Below are 20575 nucleotides of genomic sequence, written 5' to 3'. Positions count from 1 at the left end.
GCTATAGTTGCAGGACTGTATACTGGCTTAACTACACCTTAGTCCTCCTGCTGGTTCCATGTGTAATGAATGTTGCTCTTCAGAGCATGCTCCATATGCCTTCCTCTCATGGATGCACACATGCCTCTGATGATGTAGAAGTCAAAGCAGACAAAAATGTATCTGTTCAAATTGGCACCTGTCAGAGGGTTAAAACATGGTTTAATGAATAAAATTGCATAATGAATGAACAAAGATGGAATTTATTCCCCAGGGCTTTTCAAAAACTGAGCAACTAGCAGTATCATTAAAATGGACTTTGATCTGAAAGTAGCAAGAAAGAAGAAGGCAATGCCAGATCGTTCACAGGTATTCCATCTTTTTAATTCTGTGTGCCCGCCACAATCCTATGGATCCCTGCAGGATATCTAAGTGTTATTAACTTCCTGTCCTTTCTGAGACTGCTTTACGTATGTGGTCGATGCGGAATATTTAGTAAAGAAATGATAGTCATTAAGGGTAAGGGGTTTGCTTCACTCTGGCCAGAGAAACCAAGCCACAGCAAAATAGAATTTTGCATTGCCTTAATGAGTTTACAGACCTGGGCCGGAGACGCAAGTTCCAGGATGGTATCTGTGGACTGATCTGCGATCACCCATTTGTCAGCATAATCAGGTGCGGAAGACTGATCAGTATATAACGCTTCCAAGTGTCTCATTTAAGATCCTTCTAAGACTCCATTTCCCCGAGTGTTATTGGGGGATTTCAGTTTATAAATGTAGTTCCAGAAGCGGGCATGACTTGTTTCCTTGAGCATTAGATGCATTTTTAACTATTCCTTTTGTTCTAAGGCCTTCTTTACTTCCCACGTTGATTTAAAAGAAAATAAAAACGTTTTACGTTGATAGACAATGCAGTTTTTCCAATGGGATTGAGCTTATGGGCGCACAGGGACCTCCTTAGCGCTCTTCGTGCTGTGACAATAACCTTGCTGTATTGGTACCGCTCCTCCCATTAGCCCTTGGGTGCTGCTGCTAGTCCCTGGCAGTTAGCAGGGAGTCCCTTAACGCGTTTATGAGTTGAGCCCACTTATGGGTTATGACCTTCTGGGGATGAGTGTTAGGCTTGGCAGTCAGCTTTCCTAGCCACTTGATCACCATTGAGGTGTCTATCCTCCTCCATTTGATCCTCCTTACAAGCTTTGTTATTTCAACACCCACAGAAAAACCCACTATTGTGCCCTTGGCTGCAATCTGAGCTGTTTATTCAAGGGGGAGAGTCAGAAGATTGTGACCACTTTCGGATCTGTTCGGAATCTCGAAGTTAATGAGGCGGTTCACTAAAGATTATGACACAAAGATGTAATCAATAGTTGAGATTCCTTTAAAGGTTGAAGAAAACTGGTAATGAAGGACTTGGGCCTCGCATAATTGTTGAGCTGAGGTTAACTTATACATTGCTGAACTTTTTTCCCTGTTCTTTTGATTTGGGGGCAGAGTTCTTTGGCCTCCCGATGCCCCTAATATTAAAATCCCCAACGAGCAAGATTTTGTGTGTGGCAAACTCCAAAAGCGCTCCTCCAAGCTGTGGCAGATATCTTCAAATGCAGACGATTTAAGTGACTTTGGCGAGTTGTAGAACATTTTTTCAACAAAGATGATTGTTTGTCTGAGATTATTATTGCTTGCAAAGCCTATGAGTTTGGATTGAGTGGGACAACCTCAATCTTACACGAATGCTTAACGAAAATTAAAAGACCACGCAATGGGAGCTCAAAGAGATTAGAGGGTGGTGCAGGCCTGAAGAATTCATAGAATCCATGTAGGACTGATGGGGATAATGCCCAGATCTCTTGCAGGCAGAGTATGTCATTTCTATCCAGGTGGACCAACGCAGACTTACTTGTCATAGTTGTCTTAAGGCCCGCCACGTTCCAGGATGAAATTGTAAGGCTGAGCGCTATCTTTGACATCCGAGTTTGATACTGGCCTGGCGAGTGGTAGCTAGGAGCAATGCTCTTGGCTGCCGCTATGTTGGTTTCCCAACTGTCCCCAGCCATCATGGGTACTTCTTCTTCTTCACCATACCCTTATATGATTTTGAGTGTAGGATACTTTTCAGAAGACACACTTGGGGGCCAGTCATGAGTTGAACCCCATGCACCCCTCAAAATGCTCCAGCTGGGCCTCAAATGCTCAGGCTGTAGTAGTATAAAAAGGTATTTTGGTGGATGTAACTTTGATAACTCAATTCCCCATTCCTCAGAAGTCCTCGCTTCACCCAGAACGATCTCTGTGGCCCTCTCTTGTTCAAGTGGTTATGGTGGCATCAGAGATTACACTTTCTGAAATTCTGGCCACTTTTACAGATGTTAAACCATCAATAAAGGGTTTATAAAGTGCTGCTACTCACCCGTGAGGGTCTCAGAGGCCAACTCTTTAAATGATGGAATATGTCAAAATTAACATAAAAGGTTACCTCAATTGAGTATGCCGTGGGAGCCCTTGGGAGTGTAATGTAGAATGAATGTCAATTCAAACTGTTCGGGGGGGGAGCTCACGTGAGCGACTCCCCACAATTTGGGAGATAAGGAATTTGGTGCTCTTAAAGTTGGGGAGGAGGATGGCGGCTCATGTTGTCTGGGTAACACTTAATTGTAGTGTCATTCTGCAACAGGCCACTGAACAGCAGATCATGATGATCTCTGTTGTTAATTGTCGAGGTCACTGCTGTCGTCGGATTTGAAGTCGGCCCACTAGGTACTTGTCCCTGTTGCAGATTGTCTGTTAGGGCGTACTGGGCAACCACCTGGCCGGAGTCATTGAGCAGAGGAACGTTGGGCAGAAGAACATTTCGACCACTGCTGGCGATACAGGGGGGCCATGTTGTAATGGGGTTTAAAGTAATTACATTTGCCCCTTTGATGAATTGTGCCCTGTTGATTGTGTCAGTATATGACAGAACTGTGTTGGTACTGATCTCTGCCGTTTATGTCTCAGAGACAATTTTGGCTGGTGGGATGTACCTGGGGCACTTTGTGTTGGCTTTTGATGACAGAGGGCTGTTGATCTCTAACAAAGCTGTTATTGTGCTGTTTGAAGGGCCCAAGGCTACGTCCCCTCGGGACAGTCCCACTAGTATTGTATCCAGAGGGGCGTTGTAGGAAAGTGCCAATTTTTGACATGGTCACACCCACTTTCTGCTCACTAGTAGTGATGTTGTTGATTGGTAGTGCACTGGGTCCTTGCTTACCAGGATCCAGTGCCAGTGCACTTTCCCCTAAAAACAAGACAAATGCTAAATGTAACCCAACTGTCAAGGACTTCAGCAACCTTGTAAGTCCCTGGTAAATGTAACCCCTGGTACCCAGGGCATGGGTACTAAAGAGGGTCACTAAAGGATGCAGCATGTATTAGGCCACCCAAAGGAACCCACACACAAACTGCATGCAGACTGGCACTGCAGGATACGTGAAATGGTGCAAGCCATTCCGAAAACACGACATTGCGCACTCCCTGTGTGCAATGCCCAAGTACACTACATGTACTATATGTAAGTCAGCCCTACAGCAGTCTTTGAGCCTCAAGGCAGGGTGGAACTCTGCGGTTCCCTTGCGGCTTCCATTTTGAATTTTCTCCGTGCTGAGGATTTCTCCTCTGGAGTTTCGGCAACGAAGTGATTCTTGTTGTGACTCTCTGCAAGGCTTGTGTTCTCTTGTAGTCTCTGTACCTTTTTCTTTCTGGATCAGTTTGCTTTACCAATACCCAGATTTTCTTCAGCGGCAATTCTTCACACAATTACTTCTCTCAGGTACCGATTGCTTTCTCCTCTAAAATTCCTACTGTTGTGGTTCTTGGACTACTCCTTACTTATTGTTCATTACATATTTATCATTGGCTTACGGCTTCTATATTGGGGAATTTTGGGGACTTTCAGCTTGCGCGCTTATGGGTTTCTCTAGCTCGCGGTCCTACGTCAGATTCTTTCCCTATGGATTCCTCTTGTACATTACTAGCAGTATGGCTTAATCTGGTTCTTCATGGCCAATGACTTTGCCATACGTTTCAATCAAATTACAAACTTCATCTTCAGCTAATAAGCGTCTCACGCAAGACCCTCCTTCTCCGCCGAAGCCTGCATCTCCGGTATCTGTAGACATTGTTTTGGAGGAAATGTACAAGTTACTTACCTTCGGTATCGATGTATCTGGTAGAGACATTGTCTAGCCACAGATTCCTTAACTTAGAATATCCCCAGGCGTCAGACTGGATCCAGAAATGTTTTGCAGCAGCACCTCAGCGTGCCGGGGGTACGGCGACACACGACCCCGCCCTGACGTCGTCCACGTACGTGATGTCAGCGAGGTCATTTATGTCCCTCCCGGCGCGCTGACGTCAGTTTTCTTCAGAGAAACTTTTCCATGACAACACGGAGCCACCAACAAAAAAAACCTGTGAAAGTATGGGAACAGTGTGCGAGGGATGAAAGTCCATGAATAAAGAAGGAGGATGGTGGAAGACACCATCGTAAAAGGCAGAATTAGACACTGCCTACATAAAGAGTCCCCAAAGCTAAGCGAAGACACCTCCCCGAGTGCAACCAGGGAAGAACATCTCAACAGACAGAACTAGACTGATAGCGCCATGTAGAACTGTGCCGTCTAGTAACGGAACACAGACAGAACAACAGTCCACTGTAGGAAGGTAGGAAAAGGCTGGCCTTTACCCTATAAGAACGGAGGTTGGAAACAGAGCACAACTGACCCTCAAAGAGGATGACCACGAGGGGACCAGGACCCAGAGTTAGTAGAGAAGACGGAAGGAAGGGAAGGTAACTGGAGAGGAAAACGAATCTCCTCACGAAACAAAAGGCACCATATCATAGAAAAGAATCCCCTCAGCAGAGGTTATCTGTATATGAAAAACACTCAGGGGAGTGCAACAATCCGAACCCCCTTCAGAAACAACCCAATGGCAACTAAAGAGTCCAGTGGAGAACACCACTCGACAAGGTCCTCGCAGAACGGGGAGGCTGGGTGGGCATTAAGGAATCTGCGGCTAGACAACGTCTCTACCAGATACATCTTTACCGAAGGTAAGTAACTCGTACTTGTGATAGAGACATCTAGCCGCAGATTCCTTAACTTAGAATAGATACCACAGCCATACCCCAAAAAGGGGGTGGGTCTGCGATAGAACAACAAAGCGCCAAGCATTCAATCCGGCAACAGAGTGACAGATAAGGGGGCAGGGAGGAGGTGTGGCGGAACAGCCAGACAGCAACCCAGCAGACCGAAAGAGCAGACATAGCAGGATAGAAGATATCCCAAAAACCGGTAGAATGGCACCATACCATACCCATATAAAAATGACAGCTAGAACGGCAGGAGCGCTATACCAGAGCAAAGAAAGAGAGAGAGGAAGAAGGACCACTCTCCGCTTAATGGCACCCGATGAGTACACCGACCCAAGCTCGAAACAAACTTGAAGAGATGCAACCAGCCTAACAGACTAACCTAAGAAGGAAGTCAAAGGAGCCGGTGTAACGAGCCCAAAGGCAAGAGCTAGAACCTGAGCCATGCGTTGGGAATAGCCCACGGGACAGGAAACATGGCAAATGCACACACAATCCCCCAAAAGGGTAAGTAGGGTCAATTAGCATAAATTCTAAACCCGCAGAAGCAGGAAGAAATATGCAGTAGGCAAACAGCCAGAGACACCTTAAAGTGGCTTACATAGGAAGCATAAGAGTGCCCGACTCAGCAATATGAAGCCAAAGTGAGAAACAACCTACAACAGAGCTGTCCCGCAGGCGTAGCTGTAACAATAGTACGTGAAAACTTAGAAAAAAAGGCATATCCGAAGGAAGTGGCCAAAAAACGCCAAATTTACGAATGGTGGGAAGATTCTCTGAATTCGAGACCAACACTCCGGAAAAGACACGTACAGCGTCAAAAAAAGGGGGCATATGTCAAATTGGGAAAATACCCCAGTAAGCAGAAGCAAGGAGGAACCTATGGGCAACTTGCAACAACACAGAAAAGCTCCCCCACACATGGAGATATTGGTCTGGACCGTGCAGCCTCAAAAGAGGTGGCGACGTAGGAGAGGAATACCAAGGCAACCGGCTTCAGTTGTTGGCAAGCTTCGCAGTCCGTGGAGCCATGGTGCTCGCCTAGACACCACATACAAATAAGATACGGGTCCATCGCGGACATATGCCGCAAACAGGAATTACAAGTTTTAAAGCCCAAAGGCATCGCACACTGTTCCTGACGCGAAGCGTCGACAAGGAGTCCTGAAAACAGGCCAGAGGAACCGCTCACTCCGGATTCGCGTTGCACGCGGAAAAGAAGAAAACTGACGTCAGCGCGCTGGGAGGGACTTACATGACTTCGCTGATGTCACGTATGTGGACGACGTCAGGGCGGGGTCGTGTGGCACCGTCCCCCCGGCACGCAGAGATGCTGCTGCAAAAGATTTCCAGATCCAGCCTGACGCCTGGGGATATTCTAAGTTAAGGAATCTGCGGCCAGATGTCTCTATCAGATACGTGCTTTACGTCCATTCGTTGAGGAAACCAATACTCGCCTGCAAGTTCTGGACACCAAGTGGTAATCCATGGATTCCCACTCATCCTTGGTGGAACAACATATTAGTGATATACAAGATGTATCTCCCAGAGTTGTTTCCCTAGAGAGGGTGGCTCTTTTGGTAAAAAAGTCAGCTGAGCATCTTTCAAATGGGAACAGGCGCAATAATCATAGCCTATATAGTCTTCCGGAAGGTTTGGAAGGGGATGATCCAGTTCAATTTTTTGCTTCTTTTTCTCCAAAGCTTTTAGACCTTCCTGCATCTACAAATCTGAATGTTCAGCATGCTCACAGGCTGGGTCCCCGTTTATCCTCTTCATCTGGTTCATCGAAGTCACATGGTGTAATCCTTCTGTTTTTGAAGTTCACCGATCTTCCACATGGTTTGAATGCACCTAAGCGTAAAAAACAACTAGTCTGGTCTGGTACAAGACAATGTTTATTCCAAGATGTTTCTACAGTAACAGCCAGACGACTGTGTGAATTCCTTGACCTTCAACCTGCATTACACGCCATGGGTGCGCGTTATGGTTTTTTCATTCCCTGCCTGTTTAAGGTCACTTCTCAAAACAGCTCCTCTTCTTTTGAAGATCCTGCAGATCTTCGGAAATTCATTAACTCGGAATCTACGTCATCCATGGAAACAGGTGGCCCTTCTTCTATAACTTGACTTTTTCTTTTGTAGTTACCTTCGTTATGCCTTGATTGTTCTGCTATTTCTTTCACAGGTTGTATTTTGATAATTCCCCTAGACCATGTTGTTGCAGATTTTTCGGATCTCTTATGTACCCGTTTCCTGCCCGTCCATTATGGTTTCCCGCTGTGGTGTGTCCTCCCTTGTTGGATGCGTCTTCATTTATGTGTTGACTCTCCCCTTTTTTTCTCTTCATGTTCTCCCCTGAAGGTGCGTATTACAGTCGTCATTTTGTATTTTTGCTTCCCTCTGTAGTTACATGCCTTGTCTGCTTTGACATATACTGTGTCAGTGTCTCGCCTATCCCTTTTCCTTCGTATTCTTCTTCTCTCTCTTCTTTTATCTCACAGTTCCTTCTGTGCTCTTTCTTCTATATACTCCTTTTGTTCACTGTTTTAGTCTCCTTTTTTAAAATATTGTTGATCAAGTTCTTTTATATCTAATCCTATTTCCTTACATTCAGAGTTATAATTTGGAATGTAAAATGTTTCATTAACCCCATAAAAAGGCGCAGGATTTTATCTTATTTGGCCTCCTATAATCTAGATTTAGTTATTTCCCAAGAAACCAATGTGACGGAGACCGAGGCCTTGACGCTCAAACAAAATTGAGTTGGTTTAGCTTTAGTATTTCCTACCTCTGCTAAGAAAAATGGAGTCATTATTAAATGTCATAAAAAGTTTGAATGTTCTGTTGTTTCGCAAGATATCGATTAAGAGGGTAGATGGCTATTAGTTAAAGTACATAATAATATATTTTTGACTGTATTTAATGTTTATGGTCTGACTCAATTAGATTATTCCTTCTGGCCTAATATTACGAAAAAAATGTATCCAATGTAAAGATGAACTGTTTATTCTAGGAGGTGATTGCAACCAGATCGTGGATCCATTTATTGACCACCAATCCCAAGTTAGTTTCATTCCTCATAAAGCTCATAAAAAATTCCTTAATACTATTTCTTAGACACACCTTGTAGATGCATGGAGATTATGTAACCCAGATGCCACAGAATTTTCCTTTTTTACTCCCCCCCTCATGGCTCCCTGACCCGATTGGATTACATTTTTCTTTCCAAATCTTTGTCTCAAAAACGTATTTCCTCTTCTATTGAACCTATAGTGATTTCTGGTCATGCTACGGTTGTTGCTGATTTTGATTTGCTCGGATCGCAACCCAGGTCTTCTAGATGGAGGTTTAACAGTTCTCTTTGGCAGGATCCATTTTTCCCTTCCTCTTGCATTTCCTTTGCCGAGGAATTCTTCTCCTTAAATGCAGATCCAAATACCTTTCCTACGTTGATATGGGATGCATTTAAAACTACAGCTCGTGGTTTTATAATAGATTTCGTTTCTAAAATGAAGAAACAGTTTTTTAATCAAAATAAAATTCTATTGGCCAAAATTAAACATCTTGAGCACCAATTTTTTACCTCCTCTTCTGACCGTACCTTACAGGAACTTGTCCTCTTCTGACCATACCTTACAGGAACTTGTCCGTAACTTGTCCTTTCTTATTATTTCATCACTTGAACCTTTGTTGTCTCGTATCTGCTATACCCCCTCTATATCTGGATTTCTCTATGGCGACCAACATTTCAAATTATCGGCAAAAGCGGGGAAATTTTTATTCTTATATCAAACCCACGAAACCTCTATTCCCTCTGTTATTGCAAGATATTTCTGATTTTACTTTAGCTTCCTGTTACAAAATTACTGCTGACAAGACAGAAATTCTCCCCATAACCAAATTTTGTCTTAAGCAACATTTTGATTTGACTGGCTTCCAATGGAACAGTTCTAAATCTAAATACTTAGGCATTTGGTTTAATAACTCAATTTCAGATTTGGTTAAAATGAATATGAAGGAAGGGTTTGATCGTATATCCAAACTCCTCTCCTCCTGGAATCCTTTTTTTCTCTCATGGTGGGAACATTTAGATTCTATTAAAATGATGATTACTACCATTTTGTTATATATTCTTTTGATGATTCCGGTCCATATTCAGTCTGTTTACTTTAAAAAATGTGATTCCCTCCTTTCCAAATTCCTTTGGTACAATAAGAAAGCTAGAATCTCCCTGTAATATCTTAGGAAACCTAAATTGACCAGAGGAGTGCATTTTCCTGACTATCGTCTTTATCATAAGGCCTTCTGTCTTAGACAAGCATCTAAATGGCATTTTACAGACCTTTCCATTTCCACACCTTTGTGGACTATCATTTAAAGTACTTTCCTTGTGCCCTTTACTTTAAAAGAAATCCTTGCCTTTACTGCAAAGGCCAATATCACTTCTCTTCCACTGTTTAATCATACATGCTCATTGTTAAAACCTCACTGTCAGTCAAAGATCATCTCCAGGGATTCTTTCCTACATCTCCTTTTTAGCACAACCGTTTTATTACCATTAACAATAGATCTCTTTATTGGAAATCCTGGAGAGTTCAGGGAATAGTTTGGGTCCAAAATATGTTTGATGGTATAACTCCTTGTTCTTTTCCTCAATTTCAGGCCACCTTTAAGTGTCCTCGCTTGTTTTGGCATAATTTCACAATACTTATGGAGGTAATTCTAGATGTTTTTCATTCTTTTCCTTCAGATGAAGTTACATCTACAGAAAATTTGCTCCTCAAAATACTGACGCTACTTTGGAAAGCATCCAGATTTAAAAATATTTTTTCACCCCAATACCTGACTGTCCTAAAACTAAATTGGAATTATCCTGAAAAACGGATTTGGGTTGTGATTGGAGCATCGACTTCTGGAACAAGATCTGGGCTAGGTCGCTAAAGATTTCTAAATCTGCTTCCACTAATAAATCTATGTTTTTCTATATCACAGATTGTATTTTACTCCTATCTGATTCTCCCATACTAATCTTAGCTGATTTGAAACTTCTCTTGTTTTCCTGCCCAATTGTAGTTTTATTCAGGGTAAATATATGGTCTTGTCTAGCCATTATTTTTAATTTGCACATTTCTTTATCTAATACCATTCTCTTTACAGAAAGCTTATCAGAGTCATTGAGATTAGCTCCACACGAAAAGGGGTTATTTGATCTTATGTTGGCTTTAGCCTTTCAGCAAATTACACTAAATTGGAAATGTTCAACTACACTTTCAGCTAAAGCTTGGTGGAATAATGTTTGTCATTACCATAGATTGGATATTGCTTTCGCCTCTCCTTACAAACCATTGGTAAATAAAGATTTATATTAGTTATCATAAACTAATTATTTAAATAAGGTTGCAGCACTAAGGGTATCTCGTAAACGTCTGAAAATGTTTAACCCTCCGTAAATTATTTCTTTCTCTGCTTAGTCCTCTTTATTTTTTTTTTAATCATTGAATAGTTTTTTAGGTATTTTAATTGCTGTTCTATTTTCTATTATGTAATAATACTCTATTTTCAGTTATAGATGATATTCTATCCCCCTTTTTCTCCCCTTCTTACCTATGATATTGTCAAAATATAAATGGCTTTCTACTCTGTTTAATTGGTAGTCTTCTGACTTTTTATAATATTATATTCAATATGTTATGTTCATGACTCACTCTTTGTAAATGTCTGTAGTACAAATAAAGCTGGTTAAACAAAAAAAAAAGAAAGGTGTTTGAGATCAAGCACCATTGGTTTCAGTGCAGCCATCAACGTGCTGGGTAACTCGTAATGACCAGTGAGTAGTACATATACTCAAGATGGCTGCCCGATCACTTGCAATGTCTTAGTAATAGAACTAGACATCACAGCTGCCTATCTACTCATGCAGAAGTGCGCTTACATATAATATAATGCACCCTGCCTTAGGGCTCTAAGGGCTGCTGTACGGGGTAACTTACATATAGTATATGCAGTATAAGTGGACATGGCACACAGGGAGTGTGCCATTCTGTGTTTTCAAAATGATTTGCACCATTTCACGCATCCTGCGTTGGCAGTCTGCTTGCAGTTTTTGTGTGGGTCCCTTTGGGTGGCATAATACATGCTGCAGCCCATAGAGACCCTCTTTAGTACCCACACCCTAGGAAATAGAGGTACCATTAACTAGGGACTTACAGGGGTACTAAAGTCCTTGCCAATTGTGTGTACAATTTGGCATTTACCTTGGTTTAAGGTAAAGAACACTGGCACTAGGGACCTGGTTAGCAGGGACCCAGTGTACCTTCAGTTGAAAAGCATCAGTACTAGAACAAAAAGTTGTGTGCGACCATGTCAAAAAGGGCACTTTCCTACACCCGGTACACCATGTTGTAGTCCATCGGGCCCACTGAGGTATTAGCATGCCAGGAAGATGTCTTCATAGCTCTAGGAGGTCAGCCCAGTCTCTCTATTGAGTTTCGAGATGCTAGGACCACCAGAAGTGTCATGTGCCTTAGTTAGGCCCATAAAGGAATGCTGCCATTTTCAACCATGTACACGTTTCTTACATTGCCTTTCCTTTCGCGCAATAACCTTTTACACACATTTTGCGTGCATGACAATGCAGGATTAGCTTCTTTGAAACTGCTTTGCTTACAGATTTATTTTAATTTTATTTATTTACTGATTTTATACAGCGCATAGCTACCCCAGCAACGGGGCGTCCCAGTGATACTCAGGTGTACATAGTTAGAAGCAGATCCGAAAAAAGTATCAGAGTTACCCGGGGAAAAGCCATGTCTTAATGAATTTGCGGAACTCTAAATGATTCTGGAGTCCTCTAATTACAGAGGGGATAGGGTTCCAAAGTTTGGCCACCAGCACCTTAAAAGACCGGCTGCCGGCTCTGGCTCTGCAAACACGGGGAATACAGACCAGCCTTTGATCCGAGGAGTGAAGAGGTCGACTCGGAATATACGGCACCAACATATTAGCTAGGACAGTGGGAGCTTGATGAGACAAAAGTTTATGAGCAACGCAGGGAGTTTTTAACTGAATTTTCTCTCTACTGGCAACCAGTATAGTTTGGATAGGGACATAGACACTGCGCATGATTTAGGAAGTGCAAGCAAAATCCGGGCTGCTGCGTTTTGTATTCTTTGAATACGCACGTACAAGATTTGCTGGCCCCTAAGTATAAAGAATTTCCATAGTCCAGCCTAGATAGAATCGTGGCCTGAAGGATGGTCTGACGAACAGAGGGATCAAAGAAACAGGTACCTGCAACTGACTTAGATTGAATATCAAAGGACAGACTTCTATCAATCCAGATGCCTAAGTTCTTAACAGCCTCCTTAGGTATGGGTGCAGGTTTGAGTTTATCCGGCAACCACTGCTCTGACATATCGATGTCTCTCCCGAGAAGAAGTATTTCTGACTTGCTTGCACTTAGCTGCAAGCAATTTGCTGTCATCCAATCAGCAATTGCCAGCATGTCATGCTTAAATTTAACGAGATTTGATTCATGTTTCTTAGAAAAGGCGATGACTAATTGGGTGTCATCGGCATAGGACACCAGAGACAACCCTCTACTCCTGGCTACCAATGCCAACGGTTGTACATAGATATTGAAGAGCAAAGGGCTCAGGATCGAGCCCTGAGGCACCCCGTGTTTGATAGCATACTCCTGAGAGTGGAAAGGTGGCATAGTGACCTGGAAGGTTCTGCCCTTCAGAAAAGATCAAAACCATGTTAAGGCCGGGCCCCCAATCCCAATCTCCTGTAGCCTACACAATAATATCTCATGTGATACCGTATCAAATGCGCCACTTAAATCAAGAAGAATCAGGGCCGCCGAGTTTCCCTCATCAAGAGTGCCACGGATTTCTTCGGTAACCGCCATTAAAGCAGATTCAGTACTGTGGCAGGACCTTAAACCATTTTGTGAGGCATCCAGTATATAATTTTGTTCTACAAACTCTGTAAGAATGGTATTTACATGAGATTCCATGGCTTTACCTAGAAATGGGAGCTGAGAAATGGGACGATAATTACCCGGTTCGGATGGATCTAAGGATGGTTTCTTTAAAAGAAGGATTACTTTAGCATGTTTCCAGGCTGATGGTAGAGACGCTGAAGACAGAGATAGATTAATCAATTTCCGGGCTACTGTTAAGATGACATTGTGAAATTGGCGGAACTGAGCTGGTCTCAGAGGGTCAACTGAGGAGCCGGATTTGATCTTCCAACGGATTCCGCTTTGCTTAAAATTATCACAACTCCTTCAACAACATGTACAAAGCCTTGACATGCATTGTGCAAATGACGTTCTATTTTTCATCTATGAGGCGACATGGCTATCTATAGACCATAACACTGCTGGCATGCACAGGACTCGCAAGGATGCTTTTCATTATAAATAAACAAGCATTTCTGGGTTTAGTCAGAGGAGCGATTTGCTATCATTGGTGCGGTCGCTACATGCTGAAGCTTTGGCCCAGCAGCTTGCAGATATCTCTGCAAAGGGTGTCCAGCTCGCGACCAAGACAGGGACTTACATTTTTCCCCTTTAGTTATCCGGGATGGATCATCCAGTACTGTGATTCTTGGCAGAACACACATAAGCCCTAGATCCTTAGGATAGGGTCTGCATGGTAGTACGCAAAATTTCAAGATAGTTTTATATGCCTGTATATATACCCATTGCTTAAGCACCATGGTGAAGCGTTTTATTCTGTTCATGGTCTTGCTACTTCTAATAGCTCATGTTTTTCTGTCTATTGATCATTGCAACACATATATTTTATACAAGAATCACGCTGGTGGGGTAAACATTGAAAACGTCCTTTGTGTATTCCTTGTATATTTCTCTGAGTAAGAGAGCACTAGCGACTCGGTAAAAGGGTTCTAGATCTGTTTCCACAATCCCTGGGGGATCAGGGTTGTCATGTTCAGTGTTTGCCAGAACCATTTGCCAACCGCCTAGATTTAGGGGTGCTCATGGTGGCATTGTGAGCTAGCTGGCCTATAAGGACAACATATCCTGAGGGGGTGCATAGAATCAGTCTTGTACCATCCCAACGGTTATGCTGTACACAAATGTGCAGTTCCTATCGTAGGGTAGAAACTGGATGACAGAAGACCCCCTTGCACCAATGCCCTGGGTACCAGAGCACTTGCACCTGCCAAGGGTTGTTTGCGTCCAGTCTGGACACCAGTGCCGTGGAAAACCTACATGCACGTTGAGGGACTTTAGGACCGACAAGATCCAGGACCAGAGTGGCTCTGCTGTCTTGTTTTTAACTCCTCTGCAGACCGACCAACAACCTTGAGAGCCTCAACCTCCAGTGGCCGGCCAGCTAAGACACTCTGAACCCGAGATCCGCAGCCCAGGGACTTTCACTTGACTGTGTCTCCTTGCCCTAGGGGTCTTCACAATCACAACGCCCCTTGGTTCCTCCCGGACTTGTCTCCACTATCAGCCTCTTTGTTTCAGGTACCATTGACTTCAACAGTGTAGCGCTCGAGGCAGCCATCCTGACCAGCACACACCAGGGCAGCTTAACCCAAACTATTGGTGATTTTTTGGACCTTGGCTCCTAAGCACCTTAAGTCCCAAAGGGCACCACCGAACACCGACTGCAAGTATATGTTTGCTGTGTATGTTTTTACTCCCATATGATAACATTACTGCATTCGAGGCTCATATCTCAAAAAACTTAGGAGCATTTTTACTGTTTTCTTGCAAGAACTGATGACTTAGACAGTACTTACCTGACACCGAATATCTTGGTGTGTAAATTAATATAAAAATCAGTATTATTTTTATAAAATGGTGTCAAATTTCTTCTTGAATGTGTGCCTCATTTATTGACTCAGTGTGTACAACAAATACTAAAAACACTCCCATCTGATAAGCCTAAGCTGCTCGACCACACTATCACAAATAGACCAGTTGGCATTATTAAAGAAAGCCCTGTAAACCAATAAGGGTCATCTGGACTTTCTGCATGGTGTGCCCTTACACTGGCCCACTACATAAAAGTCAGCTTACTACAGGCGTGATTTCCTTTTGTTTCTTGTGGACAGCCCATTGAGTATGTGCCTTACCGGATCTTCATGTTTGACTTAGGTAGCAACTCAAATATGGGGAAAAACTTTGTAGGCCTCTCCCTTGGAGCGTCTGAGAAATATGTTGGCTGCTCCTAAGGTAAGCGATCTCCTTTTTGCAAGATGCTGTTTTTTTGACTGACTGTTGAGCTTATTTTATGCCCTTCCTGAAAGAGTGGTATTTATTGAGGAGGATGATATTATTGGTGTTCCTGGTGGTTGCCACATTCTCTTTGGTCAGGATCAGAGTGGATTTGTCTGCTCCGATGCAAGAGGAGTGGGTAGGCCGTGCATTGAGAAAATAAGATACCCTTTCAGTATTGTGGGGATTTATTGTCCCCATGGCTGTTGGAGAGCAGCAGTGATCATCAGATGCTTTGGCTGGGGCTGTTCTTTTTAAAGGCAATTACTTGATTTTTATTCCAGGTCAAAAAGCGTTGATCTTGGCCTTTTCCATGAGGGACCATAGTATTTCATGCAAAGTGCTTAATTTCGATTATGGAGAAGCATAAACAGGATTTTACCACCACTGGACCCGAAAAAAAGTTTTCCAATGAACTTATTCTAAGCCCCAGGTTCACTAAACTTGAGGCGATGGATTGGATTAGGTCTACCTGCAGTTCCACCATCTGAGACGTCCATGAAAGTGCCTTGGCGATCACATCCTGCGTGATGCAGATGGTGGCTACAGGGGCCTACAAGCAAGGACCTGTGTGTCCGTATCTAAATGGGCCTGATGTACTTGCACAAGTGTTCTCTCAGAAATATGGATGTTTGTGCCAGTGATTCTTTGATTTGAGCTTCCATTGTAGTGAGAAAATGGTCTAATAGGTTGACAAGCTGAAAGACTTTCCATCCTGATCTTCTTTGGGAGGGATAAAGGAAGTTGGCCCACTGCTTGTCTTTTTGCAGACTCCAGTTTCAGTGGTAGTGCCTGAGGCGGAGAAGCGTTCGTCCTTGTGTCCGCGTGGTGCATGGTCCACGTCTGTGTGTGTTGTAAACTATGCAGGTCTTCACCTTCCCAGACACCTTTGAAAGTCCTCTACTGAGGGGACTTTCACCCCCTTTACTGTTTTCTCAGGAGCAATTAAGCCATTTCCTTGTGACCTGATGGAGAGCGAGGTTGGGGTAATTTCAATACACTGATCCTCCCAGCTTAGCCCTAGGCAAGAGTTAGACAAGAGTTAGACCTGCGTGACATTAGCCCAGCAGCAGGTGATGCTGCTAAGCCTTCACAATGTAAGGTCGTCGAAAGGTTGCTGGACCCCCAAGGACCCTATGTAGCAGGTGAGCGAGGCCCTTGGGGAGAGATTTTGTAAAATTATTCGCTGATCAACCCTTGAGACACATATAGGTCAGGTATTATGACAGTGGATGTACCTCTGACAGATCTACTCTCCCTGGGTGCCCAGCATATTGAGAGAGCCCAATCTTCCAGGTGGTGGGGGGCATAGTAGATGTGAGCGGGGTGTCTAAAAGAGAATTGGCATTTTTCCGGGATCATAATTTTCTTTTGCCCATTTTACCTCGGCCGTGGTCCTCGTTAGCCTCAGGGTACTCTAGGGGGACAGTAGCTCCTGATCCTTAACTGTTGGTTAGTTGAATTGGTTTGGTTGCCTCGCTCCAAAAGATGTTATACCACACCCCCTAACAAGCTCAGTTCAAATGAATCAAATAATTAATATACTCCTCCTCAGTGCATCCTCAACCCCACAGCCCCATATGATAGTATCCTATGTGTTACTAGGAGAACTACAGGGAAGGGGTGGGTACGTGGTTAGTATAGAGTGTTGCCGCTAGATGATTTCCCCAGGTACCCTCAGTGTCCTGATATTTCAAGGGGAACTGGGGTACAAGTGGCATGCTTGCTGAGGAGTATGGTCTGAGTGCAATTGCACCATGCACCTTCCACCTGGCGTAGGGCTGTGGGGGAATTAAGCTCAACCGGGAAGCAAGCGCACCCGGTCCTAGCCTGGCCACTTCAGCAATGCTACCAAGGCATTGGAGCCTAGTCCACTACACAACCCTGACTGCCACGGCTGCTCTGCCGCACCTCTCACAGTCTTACCTAGAGTGGACTTGATCCTGTGGTCCTAGTTTCCTTCCTTCTCTTTGTGACTTGCGTCTGTATCTCCATGTACGTATTTATCTCCCCTTTTGGACTTTCTGGGCGTTGCCGCCCTGTTTCTCTGGGCCCAGGGTGGGATGTTAGTGGGCAATAGTCGAGAGAGAAGAAGAGGGAGTGCAGGATAAAGGAGTGCTTCCTCTGCGTTTTTAACAGGATTATTATTCCCAACCTAACACGCACTCAGTACGGTGCGGCTTCCCTCAGCTGACGCCTCAACCTCCGAAGCCACCACTATCACCAAGTCACATTGAGCAAGCAAGGACTGTCAGCTCAGTGGATGGCAGCTCCTGGATTTTTCACGGCCCCAGACGCTCTCAGATCCTCACCGGTCTGCTACTTGCACCTCATTGCTCCAGGGTCCAAGCATGCGCACACTAGCCCTCACCGCTGGTTTCAAAGAAAAACTCTGAATTATAGATTAAATAGAATAAAAAGCCTCTGTTGACTCAGTTATCTTAATTTTTTCAGCTATGGGCAACTCTTACCTTCAAATGATCAAATTCATATGTGTAATACACTCTTAATGATACATAGCAGGTATGAGGATTATAACAGAAATTATGGTATCTTGCATAAATATAATATTTTTTTGTACTTATCAGTTGATCTTGAATCATGTTAATTCTTTTCAAAATACTTGTAAGAATCATTTATATTTCCAACTTAAGCAAATTTAAATACACTGTAAATGATGACTAATTTTATTGGTTTTAAAGCTATATCCTAAACATATTCTATGAACATTTGGAAATGTTCTTTTTTTAAATTTTTTATAAATCACTGTTTGTAGGGCTGTAATGGAGCCAGTTGCAAAGACTATGCACGTATACTGAAAATTGGCCTTATGTAAAAGACAAATCTCAAAAGGTATTTCTTCGATGATTCTGGTGGGACAACCTAGTGAAGCTTTTCTATCCAATCCCTCTTCTTGGGACTTTGCTGTACTTAACACAGGTGATTTTGTACTATTTTCTTGTGTACTAATGCATTTTTGCTTATTTTCAGGGATCGCAATCTTTCATTTCTTTGAATCAATAATATGACTATCACTCTTTACTCTTGTATACCCCACACCTTCAGATCACAATGTTTAGTTTTTATGAGTAACTTGGACCTTGCAACATATTTAATGATTGGTTATTTACTGTTTATCTTTGATTTTCTGTGGTTTGTATGGTTGTCTGGTTATTCATTTTTGTTGGGACACATTGCTTATATAATTGAAAATAATTTTTGTGTCCTTTGTTTTTACAGACAGATTTGGCACTGACGAAGAAAGATTCAAAATTGTGCATTTACAAAGCACATGTTGGCCTATTCTTTCTTGTGATTACAAATATCTAAATGAAAACTATAAATGGTCCCATGACTTGTAAAAAAAATTGTCCTATTCGGATTTAAGGATTACCTGAGAAAAAATATTTCAATCAATAAAACTGGTGCTTTCAGGGCTCTAGACCTTCAAAAATGTATTTATTGGTGTGCTGTCAACAATCACTAAGTTATATATGTTACAGGACTTTTTTGTACAAGTAGTGGAGTGGTCCTACACCAGTCACAGTGATCATATATGACTTTCCTCCATTTCCACTGAAGAAGTTCAACCACTTGATTTAAAAGGAATTGTCCTCGGTAATCAGTTCCAGACCCTGTTGGTATAGCAGAGGTTTTTTTCTATGGTTGGATACAGGCCTAGAGTGAGTAATCCACTTAGTCTTGGTGGAGTCCAATTAGTGGTATTGTGATATTGCTCAAATAAGTATGTCTACTTTGAAAGTTTTGGCTTCATGGGAGATGTTGCTCTGCAATGGCCACCAGGGTTGTGATGGCACAGTCCCACAGCATATGTGCCTCTTGCGATAGAATGGGTTCTTGTTTTCCAACGGTTCACAATGTAAAAAACAGAAGTCTTATTGCCTCATTTTGCAAATTATCTCTTGACTCTTACCTGTATCTAGCCCTTGCCTCAGTTCCTTGATCTTGTTGGTGGAGCCTGACTTGCGGTAGATCCCCTCGGTGTAAAGTCCGTGCATTTCAATGTAGTTGATTAGCTTTTCTGCCAGCAGTGGCACTGCACGATCCTCACTTGTGAGCCGTGAGAGCTCCACTGCAAACTGCCGTGAGGAAAGCTCTGGGTCATACTGTGGGAGAAGGAGACAACCTTGTAAAACCTAAAGCAGTCGCACATACATTGTTCAAGCAGTCACTAGCACTTTTATTAAGACTGGTGAATCTATGAACGAGCAGGGACTTTAAATACAAAACCATTTTCATACCATCCATTAAACAATGACCTGAAAGATAAGAGATCTCTCTGCTGGAGAGGAAGAACTGGGGAAAAATACAGGAAGAAAATTAGTTTAAAATATATGGAAATCTGACACAACCTTGTGAAGAAAAGAAGGTTGTGCACTTAAAACTATTCTGTTGTGATGAAATCTTTTTAAAAGGCAGACTGGATGATAAGGCCTGTAATTCACTAACTTTCCTAGCGTATGTAACTGTAACTAAGGAGACAAATTTTCACACAATATGCTTGCAATGTGGCTTTATGGATTGTAACAAAAGGAGAACCCATGAGTTTGGAGAGAACCAAATTCTACTCCCATGGGGGGGGAGCAGACCATCTGTTTGGAGGATAGAATTTAAGTCTTTCCAAGCAGCATTTGATGAGTGGAACTGTGTAGAAAGTCCTTCGACTTGTGCCTTTGCGGTACGCTGTTATAGCAGCCAGGTGCACTTTTATCAAAGAAAAGTGTAGCCTTGAATTTGCAAAGTATAATAAATAAGGATTTATTTAAAGGAGTCATTTTCCTGGCAAATGTTCATAACATTCGGTGATAAATGTAAATGTCCATATGCAAGACCTCAGGAGCCATGTTGCCAAGTTCAAAGATTGTACATTAGGATGCAAGATTTTGCCTCCCACTCCGGACAAAAGGTTGGGAGTTGTATGGTAATTTCCTGTGAAGTTTGAGCAATATGTGAAGACGTTTTGGAAACCCGGCGGCCACTCCGTACCTATAAGAACCATGGTTGAAAGAGACTGCATGAAGTTTATGATCAGTGTCTGTATGAAGGGTATTGGAAGAAAAGCGTAACAAAATCTCTTCGACCAGTTCATCAAAAGGCCATTGACTGTGGATCCCACACTCTGGATCTGTAGTTTTGGCATTTTGCGTTTTTGGCATTTGCAAACCGATTTGGTTGAAAA

At 42.9% G+C, this 20575-nt stretch overlaps 1 protein-coding gene across 6 annotated transcripts in view; it reads right to left on the bottom strand.

The window, feature by feature from the left end:
* The window catches only part of MYO9A (myosin IXA), a 1236948-nt gene that overhangs the window by 102955 nt on the left and 1113418 nt on the right, over positions 1-20575 (bottom strand). For all 6 annotated transcript variants that reach the window (XM_085643964.1, XM_085643968.1, XM_085643966.1 and 3 more), the window contains one exon: positions 19310-19502. In XM_085643964.1, coding sequence (XP_085500090.1) covers positions 19310-19502 — 193 coding nt within the window. The remainder of the gene's footprint in view (positions 1-19309; positions 19503-20575) is intronic.

Source organism: Triturus cristatus, chromosome 3_1 (assembly GCF_964204655.1).
Source record: "Triturus cristatus chromosome 3_1, aTriCri1.1, whole genome shotgun sequence".
NCBI lineage: Eukaryota > Metazoa > Chordata > Amphibia > Caudata > Salamandridae > Triturus > Triturus cristatus.
This window is presented reverse-complemented; position numbering and strand designations above follow the sequence as displayed.